The sequence below is a fragment of the Amphiura filiformis genome, chromosome 9, assembly GCF_039555335.1.
Source record: "Amphiura filiformis chromosome 9, Afil_fr2py, whole genome shotgun sequence".
Classification (NCBI taxonomy): domain Eukaryota; kingdom Metazoa; phylum Echinodermata; class Ophiuroidea; order Amphilepidida; family Amphiuridae; genus Amphiura; species Amphiura filiformis.
This window is the reverse complement of record NC_092636.1, coordinates 6,414,628-6,429,505: the sequence shown is the minus strand read 5'-3', so window position 1 is coordinate 6,429,505 and position 14,878 is coordinate 6,414,628. Positions and strand designations below refer to the sequence as shown.

The 14,878-nt window shown below is 36.9% G+C and overlaps 1 protein-coding gene across 1 annotated transcript; it reads left to right on the top strand.

The window, feature by feature from the left end:
* The first annotated feature begins 7,298 nt into the window (after nucleotides 1-7,298).
* LOC140160564 (neuropeptides B/W receptor type 2-like) lies at nucleotides 7,299-11,386 on the top strand. Its single transcript, XM_072183808.1, has one exon. The coding sequence runs from the start codon at nucleotides 7,627-7,629 to the stop codon at nucleotides 8,734-8,736; it is 1,110 nt and encodes a 369-aa protein (XP_072039909.1). The 5' UTR covers nucleotides 7,299-7,626; the 3' UTR covers nucleotides 8,737-11,386.
* The last annotated feature ends 3,492 nt before the right edge of the window (nucleotides 11,387-14,878 follow it).

Below are 14,878 nucleotides of genomic sequence, written 5' to 3'. Positions count from 1 at the left end.
CATCTTTTCATGGCGCGCTTTGTCTTCCATTGCCATTTTCTGTTTCTCCATATCTAATCTTTCTTGCTTTTCTTTATTTTGCATATCTAGCTTTTGCATGTCCAACTGCAATTGCATTTTCATTTTTTCCATTTCCACCTGAACTTCTAGTTCTTTCAACATAACTGCATCCCCGATTTCAGTTTTGACCTCTTTTCTCTTGTCCAAAATGGATTCCTCAAAATACTCTTCATCAACCAAAACTTCAATCAAGGCATTTTTGATTATTTGTTTTCTGTTGGCTTGCTTTACATCCAATTCATAGTATTTTGCAAATGCTAATAAATCAGGTTTCTTCAACTTATCAAACTTCTCCCAATCTATAGTTTCAAGAAACTCTTCTGCTTTGAACTCTGCCATACTGTACTTTCACTTTCAAGACTCAGTATATTAATGTTAACTTTTTTTACAGTGTATATCCCGGACGACAAGCCCCCAATTTTGTTACGAGCCGTACTTGACTCAAGGCCAAAATCACCTTTTACCCGAACTCACACAAATGCACAACACAAATACACTGTTCGTTTAAGCTAACAAAATCTAAGTCTTTAATTGAAAGCAAGTTTCGTTTGGTACAATATAATGACTACAAATGCACATATACATTAATCAAATACAATCACTCTTTATCTATTTTGTACTTAGCCAGCATTCTTCTTCTTGGTGATCATAAAGTTCTTGTAATGTTCTGGACGACTGATGTAATATATCCCTATTCACTTGTCCTGCGACAATCAGCGAAGTCCTTTGTACACTTGCATTGATAACTCCTTGCGTATAAAATCCTTACACGAAAATGGTGTTCTCCAAACACGTTTACAACTCCTTGCGCAATTCTCCTATACTAAACTCCTTGCGCCGTCCTCCTATGCTAAACTCCTTGCGCCGTTCTCCTATGCTAAACTCCTTGCGCAGTTCTCCAAATTTAACTCCTTGCGCTGCTTTCTCCAAACTTGGTGCTATTTCCACCTTTCACACAATATCTTCAGGAAGCAGGACTGCGATGCACACTTATTGTCCCCACTTATTTTGACAGTTGCGTTGAATCAAAATACCAGACTTCAGCAAGTCGACAGAAGAATATATTTCCTTTCTTGGAAGAATAACGTTCTTTGACGTATTCTAGATCTTCTCCGACAACACTGGTAAATAGTAGCACTTTGACCACATAAAATATTTCTGGTTTGTAATTTCCTTTCTTTCAAGGAATTGGACTGTTAGCATAGCCCAGATCAACACTATCAACTGTGACAATAATTGTGTTTACATTTCTTATATATCAAGCATGGGAAAAACCCCATTCTATTATGGGCCATTTACTACCTTCACATTATGCTCAATCTGGGAAATTCCAAAGTCTTAATTATAACATAAACCTTTCACATGACATCACTTCCTGAGGGAAATCCCATTACATCACTTCCTGAGGGAATCCCATATATGATGTCATCTCTTTACAATCTGAAGGGGGTTTCCAAATATTCCAAATTAGATATGATTCAACTTGTTTTGCTCAATTTGAGAGGGAATTCCCTAAAATGTCATCACTCATGTAACTTTGTAAACAAAGATAAATCATCAAATTAAATTACTCAGGGCACATCACAGTGGTGAATTGGTTAACGATGTTGTTGAGTGCGTAGGCCCCCTCGTCTTGTTTAGAGTCCTTTTCTGTGGATCCAAATGGCTTCTTTGAGCCACTTGGTAGTATTATCAGCTTCAAGATCAATGACTTTCGTGTCCTACCAATTGACGGATTGATTTGTAGAGGCCATATGATTTGGCAGATTTGTAAATGTCTGTGACAGAAGATTTGCAATTTGCAGGGTAAATGGTCTGGAATAAAATCTCTCCACCTTTTTGTTTTGGTGTAATAGGTCGAATACCGAAGGGTCGGCCAGTTTTAACTGAAGATTTTTTTAGAGCCATTACCTTTTCCGAAGGGTGAAAATGATGTATAAGCGGGTGTCATCTACGTACATAACACTTTTCGTGCCATTAGCAGCAATCTCTTGCACTTTACATAGTAAACAGAATGGATCCCACGCCAGAGCCGTGCGGAACGAGTTATCGGGCAGCGTGTTATCAATGGAAACGGTTTGGATGATGCGATGAGCCGGTTGTATGATCTGGGGAGGTTGTGGCGTCCTATGTCTTTGTTTAAGTCGCTGTTGGTTCGCCTTATGTTCATGGACTCTTGGACTCCTCACTTGAACCAGTTCTCTTCTTTGTCCAAAACCCGAACCCCCCAGTCAATATCATGCTTAAGGGGGTACTACACCCCTCGATAAATTTGTGTCTATTTTTGCATTTTTCTCAAAACTAATAACACCGTGGTAACAAAAGTTATGTATATTATAGGGGCAAGGAATCCAATTACTACACTGGAATTTCAGTGATCCAAAACTGAAGTTTCAGTGTAGTAATTGGATTCCTTGCCCCAATAATATACATAACTTTTGTTACCAGTGTGTAATCATTTTTTTGAGAAAAATGCAAAAATAATCACAAATTTACCACATGGGTGTAGTACCCCCTTAAAGGTGGCCGAATGTAATGGGCTAACTGACAGACATGACAATGCATGACCACAGAGTAATAATAAAACAGAGGATGCAAACTGGCCAAGTCCCAACATAATCCGATAATGAGGGCCGAAGTGAAAATGAAAAAAAAAACCATGTACACAGACTATATGTCTTAAAAGGTAAACGTTTAATGCTAGTTTATTTTCACATCGGGTCACTAATGAGTATATCATTTACATAACGTTTCAAAACCTAAAACGTTCAACCTGGTTCTAAAATAAAGATTGATTCTTTCCACTATTGCACTTTTTTGACTCATCCTGAATACAGGTTTTAATACACACTTCTGCCACTTAATATACACACCAGGAAAATAAGAAACACATGGCTTCACACTTATTTGTTCCATAATACCCGGTTGCGCTATGAACAAAAGAGTTTATTGCTACAGGTTAAAGACCACTAATAGGCCTGGGCGATACATTGAAATACGACGAGGAACTATTTGTTTTCATGGCATTCGAAAAGACTGCATTAAAATCGCTGAAATTGATCAAGTTATATAGCCAACAAAGTACTTTTTAGAGTTTGATGCTTCAAAATGGTACATTTTCTCTCATTATATGACATTTTTGTTGTAATAGTACCAAAATTCATACGCACGGTTTCGGTTTTTAGTAAACATTCGCCCTATCATATTGTAACTATCTGCTTCGAGGGCGCACTGTCATTTTAAGGTGTTTACGGTTCAGTGCGTTAAAACAAGAAAAGTCTCAGGTCAACCTATGTTGAATTTTTTGATCATTTGGCATCTAAATCATATAGTTTCACCTGATATTAGTGGCATTGAACTGTGAGAGTTCTGAATATGAGAAAATTCCACCCGAAATTAGGCATTTTCCCATTGAAACCCGTGTAATACATAATTAGTGGTCTTTAACCTATAGAAACACTGAATTCTATGGATCTGATATTCGTCATGGAGACTTTTCTAGCTATTTTTTGCTTACATTTCTCAATATTTAACTGTATTTGCCCTGGCAAGAAAACGTGCATCTTCTTCGACTACTAAGGTATGTTTTAGAACCCGTTGAGGTAGTAACGGGTTGAGGGGGGGACTTGTGGCATTAGTATTGGGTTTACGGCTGGTTTCTGTGATTTCAGGGCTTCTAAATTCAACAACCTTCGCTTGCCTGCGTATACATATAGAAAGCTTAATGATGATGAAAAATCAATGTTGATGATCATATAGATATGCCACTTTGTTAATAAGAACCACATGCACATTTTGTTGGTGATTTCCTTGCCCTAAATATCGTACATAGGCCTATACGTGTAAATACAGTATAGGCCTAGGCTAGGCATTTTGCTTAAGCTTTAAGGCGCATGCAAGGCCTATAGTCGCGTGTAAAATAAAACCTAGTCTTTGTGTACACGTTGTCTATGGGCCTCTACAGCATCATGTATGGCCTCACTCTATCCTAACTCAAGCCGAAACCCTAACTTGATCTATAACTCTATTTTAAACCCATATCTAATCCTCGGACCTAGCCGTATCTCTATCCCTATCCACGAGCCTAGCCCTATAAAACACCCTATTCCTAATGCAACCTGACCCTCAACAATTCTAACACTAATTAGCAAGCCTAAATCGGAACACTAACCCTAAATCAATCTTAATCTGATCTGATCGTGCTAGGACATGCTGCAGATACGAATCTCCAGATATAGTCCTAGGTTGAAGCAAAAACAGCGAAACAGTCATCATACAGGGTGTCCGAAAACCATTGATATTTTACTCTTCATGCTGTTTTCCAGAAATTTTCTTGTTAAAACATGTATTGCAAATGTCAATGTTTACATTCATGGCATTTTACCCGAGATTGGAGCACTTTTGTGCTTATATAGGTTAAAGACCACTAATAGGCCTGGGCGATACATTGAAATACGACGAGGAACTATTTGTTTTCATGGCATTCGAAAAGACTGCATTAAAATCGCTGAAATTGATCAAGTTATATAGCCAACAAAGTACTTTTTAGAGTTTGATGCTTCAAAATGGTACATTTTCTCTCATTATATGACATTTTTGTTGTAATAGTACCAAAATTCATACGCACGGTTTCGGTTTTTAGTAAACATTCGCCCTATCATATTGTAACTATCTGCTTCGAGGGCGCACTGTCATTTTAAGGTGTTTACGGTTCAGTGCGTTAAAACAAGAAAAGTCTCAGGTCAACCTATGTTGAATTTTTGATCATTTGGCATCTAAATCATATAGTTTCACCTGATATTAGTGGCATTGAACTGTGAGAGTTCTGAATATGAGAAAATTCCACCCGAAATTAGGCATTTTCCCATTGAAACCCGTGTAATACATAATTAGTGGTCTTTAACCTACAGGCTCAGAATTTAAATTGTATGGTCTGTTACTGTTAGTTTGATCTATCATGGGTTTTTTTTTTCGTTTGTATAATAGCAATTGAACACATAATACGAACTCGTCCTCCTCGTATTTTCATAAACCAAATAGAAGACACAGATTGCGATAAGCTTCTTATATTCGTTATGAAGAACATCCTAATTATGCCCTAGGGTTAGATTTCTTAATATATTTAGACACTCAAGCGTTAGTTGAAACAGCAAATATCATAAGCATTGTAACCAATGCCATTTGCCGGTATAACAAATAGCTGTATTGATGGGCAAGAACTAAAAACAAGCTGCAAAACTAGTACAGGTCCCTACTCTTGCAATATTCAATAAATGCGGCTAGATGAATAACTGGGCATAATGGATGCCCTAAGTCATTATATGCTGTACTTATGTGAATATTTGAAGCCCTCAAGGATGGCATAAAGTTATCATCGGCTAATATGTGAAGTAACCACATCTAAACCAGTCCAAACAGTCCTATACTTTGAGTTTGAGCACACTTAAATGAAACCACTAAAACTGAATTTTCTTAGGTGTGGTATAATTTAACTTGTGTACTGAAAATGATATTGGAATAATCTAGGAATTTAAAATGATTGAATGGAAGGCGATACGCAAAATAGCAGCGTCATTTATCCAGTAATATTACCCTCACGACCCATTATTTAAAATCGCGCACTGTAATTTGTTAAAGCACATCACGTGAGCAGGTGAGATTCCTTTATTTAGAACTGTGCCAGAGTATATGGACAAGAACTAAAAACAAGCTGCAAACTAATGCAGACCCCTACTTTTGCAATATTCAATACTGTGCATCGGTTATTTTGAGGGCATTGCATCGGTTATTTGGAGGGCATTGTGAAAAATAAACATTTTGCCTTTGGAATCGAGGAATATCCCGAGGGGCGTATCCCCGAAGGATATTCCGACTAGTAACAGACATATTACGTTGACATATCTGGCTTTCCTTGCACATTTATCTTTTAGCGTTATTATTTATCTTTACGCGAAAAGCCTTTCAACCCGTAGTATCAACATAAAGCACGTAGGTTAGATTGCAGTAATACGTGAATTGCATGCAATGATCAACGTACAATACATGCAAGTATCCCTTGGCCATCTAGATATTAAACAACAAAAACAATAATGTCATACCCATCATTTATAGCTAAAAATCAGTTGATTAGATCACCACAGGGTATGGAAGCACGCTATATTAACCATTGCATATATTCTCGAACTTGTTATATTTTTGGAGGCGTGCTTCATGGTAAACCGTGATGGAAACAACTCAAAGGAAAGTGGCCCGATACATGTGGAAAATCATTGAAACGTATGTATAACATAAAATGTTGTCCCTTTCAAGCATTCATGCAAAACACATCCTTATGGAATTACTGACGTTTATACAGCATGATACTGGTAGTCTATAGTGTTTGTAGTAATGATATATCATGTAATAAATTGATATCAAATGAAAGACACCTCTTTTTTTCTCATTAACATGTTGCAATGTAGAGTTCCAAATCGGTGTATTTCCGAAGATATTATCAAATACTGTCGAGTTACTCTCGAACGTCGATACTTATTGGACAGCTTTTTGATGATTTCTCCTGAAATACAGCGATTTAGAACACCCAATTTCAATATGTTAATGAGAAAAACACGACCTTTCACCTGATTCCAAAATCGTCATTTTGATGGGGGTAAAGAGGAGGATGAGACTGTTAAGACTGGTGAGACTGGTCTCCCACCCTAATTATATAGTACTGCAAAGATAATAATAATCACAGTGCCCTCACAATTACGATCTCGTTACGCTTTCCCTGTTTATTTACAAATATGGACCAAAGGCTGAACTATTTATTGTTGTTTACTTCATTGAACAAATGGAAGGTGTTTTGGTTTGCTTTTCTTTTGTTTGTTTTTCCTATTGTTATTTCGCTGATCTTTATTGCATGCATGAGACTGAAAATGTATGTGAAATTCGGCAAAAAGTACCAAAAACAGGCTGAAATTAAATAAACTTGCGGAAAGTTTGACAAAAAGAAAAACTGAAAATGCTCATGCTTGTTATTGTAATGAGTAATATATCATTTCGCTTCTACGGACCTAAACGAGCAACGTAGTATATACTTGGGTTCTGTCAAATCTGAGTGTGACTGTTGCATGCACATTCACGTGTGCGAACAATAAAACTGCTATGCGCAGGTGTGGAGAGTTTCCTCAGTCTCCCGTAGATTTCTGTTTCACATCACACTCAAAATCTGCTCCCACTTACTGGCGTCACCTCACTATTGTAACAATGTTCCGATACTGCGTTTACAAAATGATACTACATCTACATCGAAGTAGATTTCTGTAAAAGCTGCTTTCTCTGAATTTGATCTTGATGCCGCCTAAATGATTGTTGATGCACACTTTGCTTGAATAATTTACCATAATTGAGGAGGTGGTAAGAAACACAATGAAAAGTTAACGTCGTGCCTTCTTTCTGACTGCCTTTGTCGGCGATTAATAGATGAACGTATATAAAGGAGAGCATCGCAGGGAGACTCACATTACTTGAATAGTCAGTGACTTGTTGCATATTTGTTGCAGTCAGTACCAGTATACCTTTACCATGGCCTACTTGGAAAATATTACTTCTCTTTGCTGGAATATTTCGACAAATCTCACCATTGCAGAAGAACAACGCGAAAGATTGACATACGGTCCACTTGACGTATTTCTTATAACGTCTTTCATGCCAACTATTCTTGCAATTGGACTTGTTGGGAACTTGGCTTTTCTTCTCGTGGTTTTTCGCGTACCGTGGATGAGAACAGTCACCAATAGGTACCTCACTAATCTTGCAGTTGCTGATATTACATTTTTGATATCCTCCGTATCTCATTCACTGTGGCAGTTCTACGGTTCTAATGGTATTTACAATGAAGTTTTCTTAGGTGTAGCTGGGTGTGTTACCTTACCCACATTATCCGATATAGCTCATCTTGCGTCCATCTCCTTCGTAACGCTGGTATCTATCGAGAGGTACTATGCAGTGTGCAAGCCTCATGCACACTCACAAAGTACAGTAAGACAGCACAATTTGCTTCTCATCGTTACATCCTGGTTAGGTGCAGTTATAATAGCTTTAGTGTTAAATATTCCAAGTCGTAAAAACCTTTCAAGCTTTTGTGTCATCTGGCCAGATGAGGAGAACGTTGCAAATTTACCTCGAGCATTTGGCTATTGCGGACCTGTGCAAGATACGCCATGGGTTATTAAAGCGGTCAATTTCTTTCAAACTGTACCCTACTTCACTTCATTCGTAGTCAACGCTTGTATCTATGCTCTGGTCATTCACACTCTCCATAGAACCAATATCGGTAAGCATCTTACGACCAGTACCAAATCAAGTCACACGACGAAACGAAATCGAATCACGGCTATGCTCTTAATTAATGGCTCAGTGTTTTTTCTTTGCCTCATACCATTTGAACTTGTATCAATTTACGCCATTATCGCTGATGCTGAAGACATCCCTAACAGAAGCCATTTAAGAACATGGGTTGACCTTTGCAGAATTACCGTCTACATCAACAGTGTAATTAATCCATTTCTGTATAATGCGATCAATCCACGTTACAGACTTGCTTTCTTTAAAGCTTTCGGAATCGTGTGTAAAACTCAAACCCCAAATACAACTTTAATGACACATTTAAATGTAAATACTATTAACAATTGACTCTATAACCCATATGTGGCATTTACTATTGCCTAGATCGACCCTGATTTGGTAAAATCATCTAACTTGAAATTAAAATCGCTGTTTCGAGAAAAAGAGCTTTAAGTTTGAACACTTGACGATTTTCTTTTTGAATAAAATAAATTATTAAACAGATCTAATGTCTTAGAAAATATATAAATCTCATTATTTGGAGGCATGGTGGTGATTTGAGGATGTCACCAATGGAAAGAGCGCCCTCGCATTACCCATGATATGGATTTATCTCAAAATTTCCAAATTTCAAGTTAGATCGTTTTACCAAATCAGGGCCGAGATGTATCCACTTTTCTTAAGAAAGAAATAAACATTTGCTCGAAAAGTTTACAAATCTACTGTCTAAGGAATATTCAATTGTTTTAAAAAGCGGACTAAGCAGTTTAATGCTACTTAAATAATATTTGACCCTATTAATCACTTATTTGTGAATACTTGACATTTACATTATTGACTCATCATCATGTAGTCAATGTATTGATTTGAGCCAGACACGGATAAATTATATGCTTAACCCAAGTAAATATGTAGCCAAGTTAGCTTAAGGTGGTACTACATCCGTTTATTATTTAGGTTAAGTTTTCTTAACGTACCGCTTGTCTTGAGTCACTGAGATTCCAGTGCAGTAACTGGAGTCTTTGCTCCTATAATATATATAACATTTGTTACCAGTGTGTTATTATTTTTTGAGAAAAATGCAAACAATCACAAATTTATCAAGGGGTGTAGTACCACCTTAATCAGTAAGCTAGAGTTATAATACTTGTATTGATGCATGGCAATGCGAGTTCGAGCCCTGACGCAGTAGCCAGTTGTTCTCGTGAAATAATTGAAATTTAAATTCCCCGGGACAAGGGACTAACTGCTAACTGCTTTTTGTCTCGGTTACTCGGGCGAGAACTTGGCTAACTTATCCTGGCTGTGATGGTTTAATGTGACATGTGTAGTGTGTGCGCTTCTTAGCGGCAAGTCCCTAATTGATGCTAAATGGTTTATATTATGTATCTTGGGCCACATTGGTCGCCGAATTCCTGAGAAGTGTTCTGAGGATTGTGGGGTTATACCTGTGCTTTCTTCTTGTTTTTAATTGGTAATCGAATTAACTCACAGAACAGGCGTTATCGTATAGAAAAAAAACATAAAGTGTGTAACCGTAATGAGGTGTTTTGAATTGTTGAAGATCTTTTGGTATGAGTGGCTGAAAGAGGTGCATTCAAAACAAATAATGAATGACGGTGTCTATAATATAAGCTATAATAAACAATGTACCAATGTTGTATCTATTTTCTTAAATGACCATGACGTTTTTCCAATCTAAGCAACAATTTCAGTCAGCGATGACTCAATTTGATAATATTAAAATAACGCTAAATTGTTATTTTAAGTTTCTTGATATTTAGTCTAATTTCCCAGTATTTGTTAATATTGAAACAGGTACATTATCTATTTTGAGCCGGTTTATGTTTGTGCATTTACGTATGGTGTGTTTATAGATGGGGTGTGTGTGAAGGGGTGTGTGTGTGTAACTTGCGGATGTGGATGTGTATACGGTGCCAAACCGAGGACACGCAGCTGATTCACTATCAAACTAAGACGCACCTGCAATGGAGGACCATTGTCACTTTTTTTTATAGCTGCATTCATTCGACGCTATACCCATAGACGGATTCGCTGCAGCTTGACCAGGTGTGTCCACCGTCAGATAATGACAGTTACGTCTCGGTGTAATTGTTTTTCCCCAACGTTTGATAGCGGGAGATTGTAGGGGTGTACGAGTTATATTTGAAGAGTATGTTTAGCCATGTGCATGGCGGGAGTGCGTGTTCGTAGCGTGAAATGTACGTGCAAAAATTGCTGTATTTCAAACGACAAAGAAAACACACATATTTGCAAGAGTAGTGGATTTATTCATTCACGATCAACTATAGTATACGATAACTATTTTGCCTTAAACGATTAAAAGTATTTACACTCTTAAGTGTCGATAGCCTGTGAGCGTATAAGCGTGGCAAATGCGTCTAGAGTGATATTCAATCTATAAAACAACCTCTCTTCTTCGGTAAATGTTACGAAGCTTTAACTTAATCAATAAAACATAATACCCGTCAATATTTCGAGAATAATCGTAGCATTTTGAAAGTGCATTTTGAAACTGTGAAAGATTATTTTAATGGTGAAGTGCCTGTCTATATATAGGCCTACTTGATATATTCACGCCTTTTACACTCGATTTGTCCTAAGAGAAAATCAGCTGAGTTTAAACAAGCTTTGTGTGCCCGTATGGTTTAACCTGTGTAGTACGCTAGCAGAACTATATTTCGTTTTGTAAAATTTGTGGAACATATATCACAGTGGGAACATATGGTGTTGTGTATGAATAACAAGAGGTTTAGTAGTCTGTGTCATGTTTAAACTTGTTTCCAAATTGTACAATATTCATAACATATGCTTAAAAAATATATAATAAAGTTAGTATATATTTTTGTTGAACATAGTGGTAATTTGCATGACTGTATTGGTATAAAATCGGTGATATCAAGTATGAAGTTGTATTAATTGTGTAGTATCAAGTAAAAGTGAAATGTGTTATAAAATGTTGAAAATATTAAAATTATTGCGATCGACAATGAGATTATTATCCTACCGTCATAATTAACATGTTAATGAAGTTATAAAATTAACCATTAAAATTAGTTTGAAGCATTTACAGATCACGGAAAAAACTTTCAAGAGCAGTGCTTTCTGTAAAACAAATGAAGCACTCAAAACACTGTTTCAATTTCAATAATTAAATAATATAAGTTAATGAAAGGCACTAATGTAGCTGATAAAATCGTTTAAGATGGGTCGCTGAGTATAGTTCGCAAAATATAGCCGCGAGTACCCCAATCACTCGTTTTGCTGAACTTAAGTATCAGAAACGATGTCTTGTTTAACTAATTTATAATCAGTTTGGTTTTCTGTACTGCTTTGTTAAATTTACATGTAGTTAATTTAAAGTTAGTACAACTAACACTATTGAGAGTTGTATGGGCCCTACAGTCAGCCTGTGGCACAACATAATGAACGCAAGGCTTTGATTTTAGTATAGCTTTGATATTATGATAAACAATTTATTCTCAAAATAGGTTTAACCTACTTAAAACTGTGACTAGTGTTTTAGTTCAAAACACAAACAATGTACCAGCCTATGCTTGCTACTGGCTACTCACAATCGACGCACTCGTGGGTTAGGGTCAGGCTTTGCCTCACCGCGCCCACGAGAGTGTCGAGTGTAAGTCGGTGTCATAGATGGTTTTGCCTAAAGATATAAGCAATATTGTGAGAGTTGTATATCATGTAACACATATACCAAAACAAAGGTCTTATCAATATGTGATGCCACAAATTTGTTGTTGCGAGATATGTATGTGCTCTGCAAAATGACAGCCCTGCTTCGCGTACGGCGGGAATTCATGGTCACATGGCGAAATTAATGGGGACGATGGCACTATCAGGGAAGAGTTGTACAATCGCTGCGAAACGAAGTGCAAAATAGCTAAGCAGACTGAACGACCAATGACAGCGGAACTAGGATCGTGAATATTAGGCGTCTGAAAGCCATCCCATCTTTCCATGGTGTAATCCTAACCGCATGCAAAAGATGGGGAATGTGTCAGTAGATGGTGGCAGTTTTCTGCTGTTTCTTTTAGTGATTTATAAACAAATATTGCATAGTGTTATAAAACCAAGAAAATTTAATGAAATCTGCTAGCCAGATCATATCTTGCTCCAGTGCGCACATTAGGACAAGTTCCTGGTTTAATTGCTCAATTTTAAACTAGCAAACAAAATTATAGGCAAGCATGGGGTAGACAACGATGGGATAGCATGGACTAAACCCATGTAAAGATGGGGTATATTTCTTTCTGGCCCCTTAGTTAGGCAGCGCGGAATTGGTTCGGTCGATCTTTCCAACTATATTAGCTTTCGCTGAGTTAGTAGGCCTACGGCGATAACTATACGAGGAAAAATATTCAATAGAAACTAGTTGAATCGTTCCTACTTGCCCAATTTACGTAGACAGTGTACTTCGGTTATATTTATAAATGCGCTTTTATTTACGCACGTGACTCATGGGCACCGGCACGACATACCAAGACCAGCAAGCGTGACCAAATCCTCATGCATTGACCACTATACAGAAAAGCATAGGAACTATGTAGATAAATATCATCAAATTTAAGTATTAAATGATTAGCAACATTATTAAAAATGGGGGGGGTATTCCAAATTTGTAATATGTAATCAAAAACAAAATTTTGAAAGTATTTGGCGACGGAAAAAAATTCAACGACGGAAACCTTTACAATATAATCAGAAAATATAATCACAAAATAGTAGTCTCGTGTTGTTCCGCCTTTGCATTCAAATGTATAGGAAGACCACCCGCTATGTAGAAGGTCACTTCGAGACTTACTAGCTAAAAGCTGTTATGGCAGCGCGGAGGTGGTCACGTCTGTATTTATAAAAGCGCATTTATAAATATAATCGAAGTACACTGGCATTTGAGCAGATCGAACAACCCCCAAAAAAGGTTTTTTGTTTTGTTTTCAGTACTTACTTGAATAGTTTGACAATATGTCACACACATATTCTAAACATTACATATTGTGACAAAGTGAGACATTACAATCCTAAAATAATTAAAAAAATACACAGGGGCTGACAAAATGATTCTTTACCATTATCCCTATGATCGATGTCCCGAGCCATCGGATATAATTTAGATATTAATGCTGAAGAAATTCTCGCTATTCACAATAAGGGCGCCGCCAGCGGTTTGCGATGTAATCGTGATGTATCATGGGAAAAGGTCGACATCAAGTCCGCGCAATACGAATATTACCATGCTATTACATAGGAACACGTGACAATATTTTTAGTTTGTCAATATAACGGTATTACACGCAAATCGATAGAGAAAAAATTAATTGTGCACATTTCAAATCACATTAGTAAGTATGATTGAGTATCGATTCGCGTGTAACACCTTTATTTTGACAAAAGTAAAAAAATATTGTCACGTGTTCCTAGCATGGTAATAGCATGGTAATATTCGTATTGCGCGGACTTGGATGTCGACCTTTTCCCATGATACATCACGATTACATCGCAACATGGCGGCGCCCTTATTGTGAATAGCCAGAATTTTCATGTGGATTGTGGCTGTTGAACTGCACTAATGAAATAGAAAATAATACTCAAACCCAATAATGCTCTGTAGATTCAAGAATTATCAGCGTAAATCATATCAACACCTTGCAGCTTCTGGTTTTCTTTACGACCGAACGGTATTATACCGATTTACCGCTTACGGATTTAATTACTAAACGCACATCTGAGCATGTTTAATAATATCCATGTCACTAAGCATTATCATTTCATGCCACAGGGAAATGTCCATGGACCTTACGAAATTGATTGTGAATAAACGAACAAAATACGTTTAATGTCAAAATATATAATTTAATATTAAACTATTTGTCATAATTCATATGGCTGATTCTGCTATTTTTATTATACTACTCTGAACTTTTTACTTATAACATTAGATAGAGGTTTGGTAATTAAAATCCCATTCAGTGATCCAAGGGAAAGTGTAAAAAACCCTTTAAATTCCTTTAAAGTGAAGGATAAGTCATTCAAATTGGCTTTCGGCGTTAGCGCATCCATGACAATGACAAAGGTACCAAAATCTGAATTTTGATGATTTTTACGATCGTCCGGATGAGCAAATCACTTAATGGGGCTTTAATCTGAAAGGAACATTTCACAATAATATTGTAAACTGTATTCAACTTCTCATCTCAATAAAGTCGTCGCAAATGTATTAAATTTATGATTTGTAAACCTTTGGGACTAATAACGTGAAATTAATGCCAGGTTCACTTGTTCACGCTATATTATTGATTTTATAAACTTTGTCGTATCAGTTGCTGAAGGGGAGGCGATGTCAATTTTATTCAGGGCCGTGTATTGCAAATAGAAAGCGCTACTAAAGATATGAGTATATAAAAACAAAATATGCTTCACCGTCCGGTTTCGAACCAAGATCCAAGAAGGT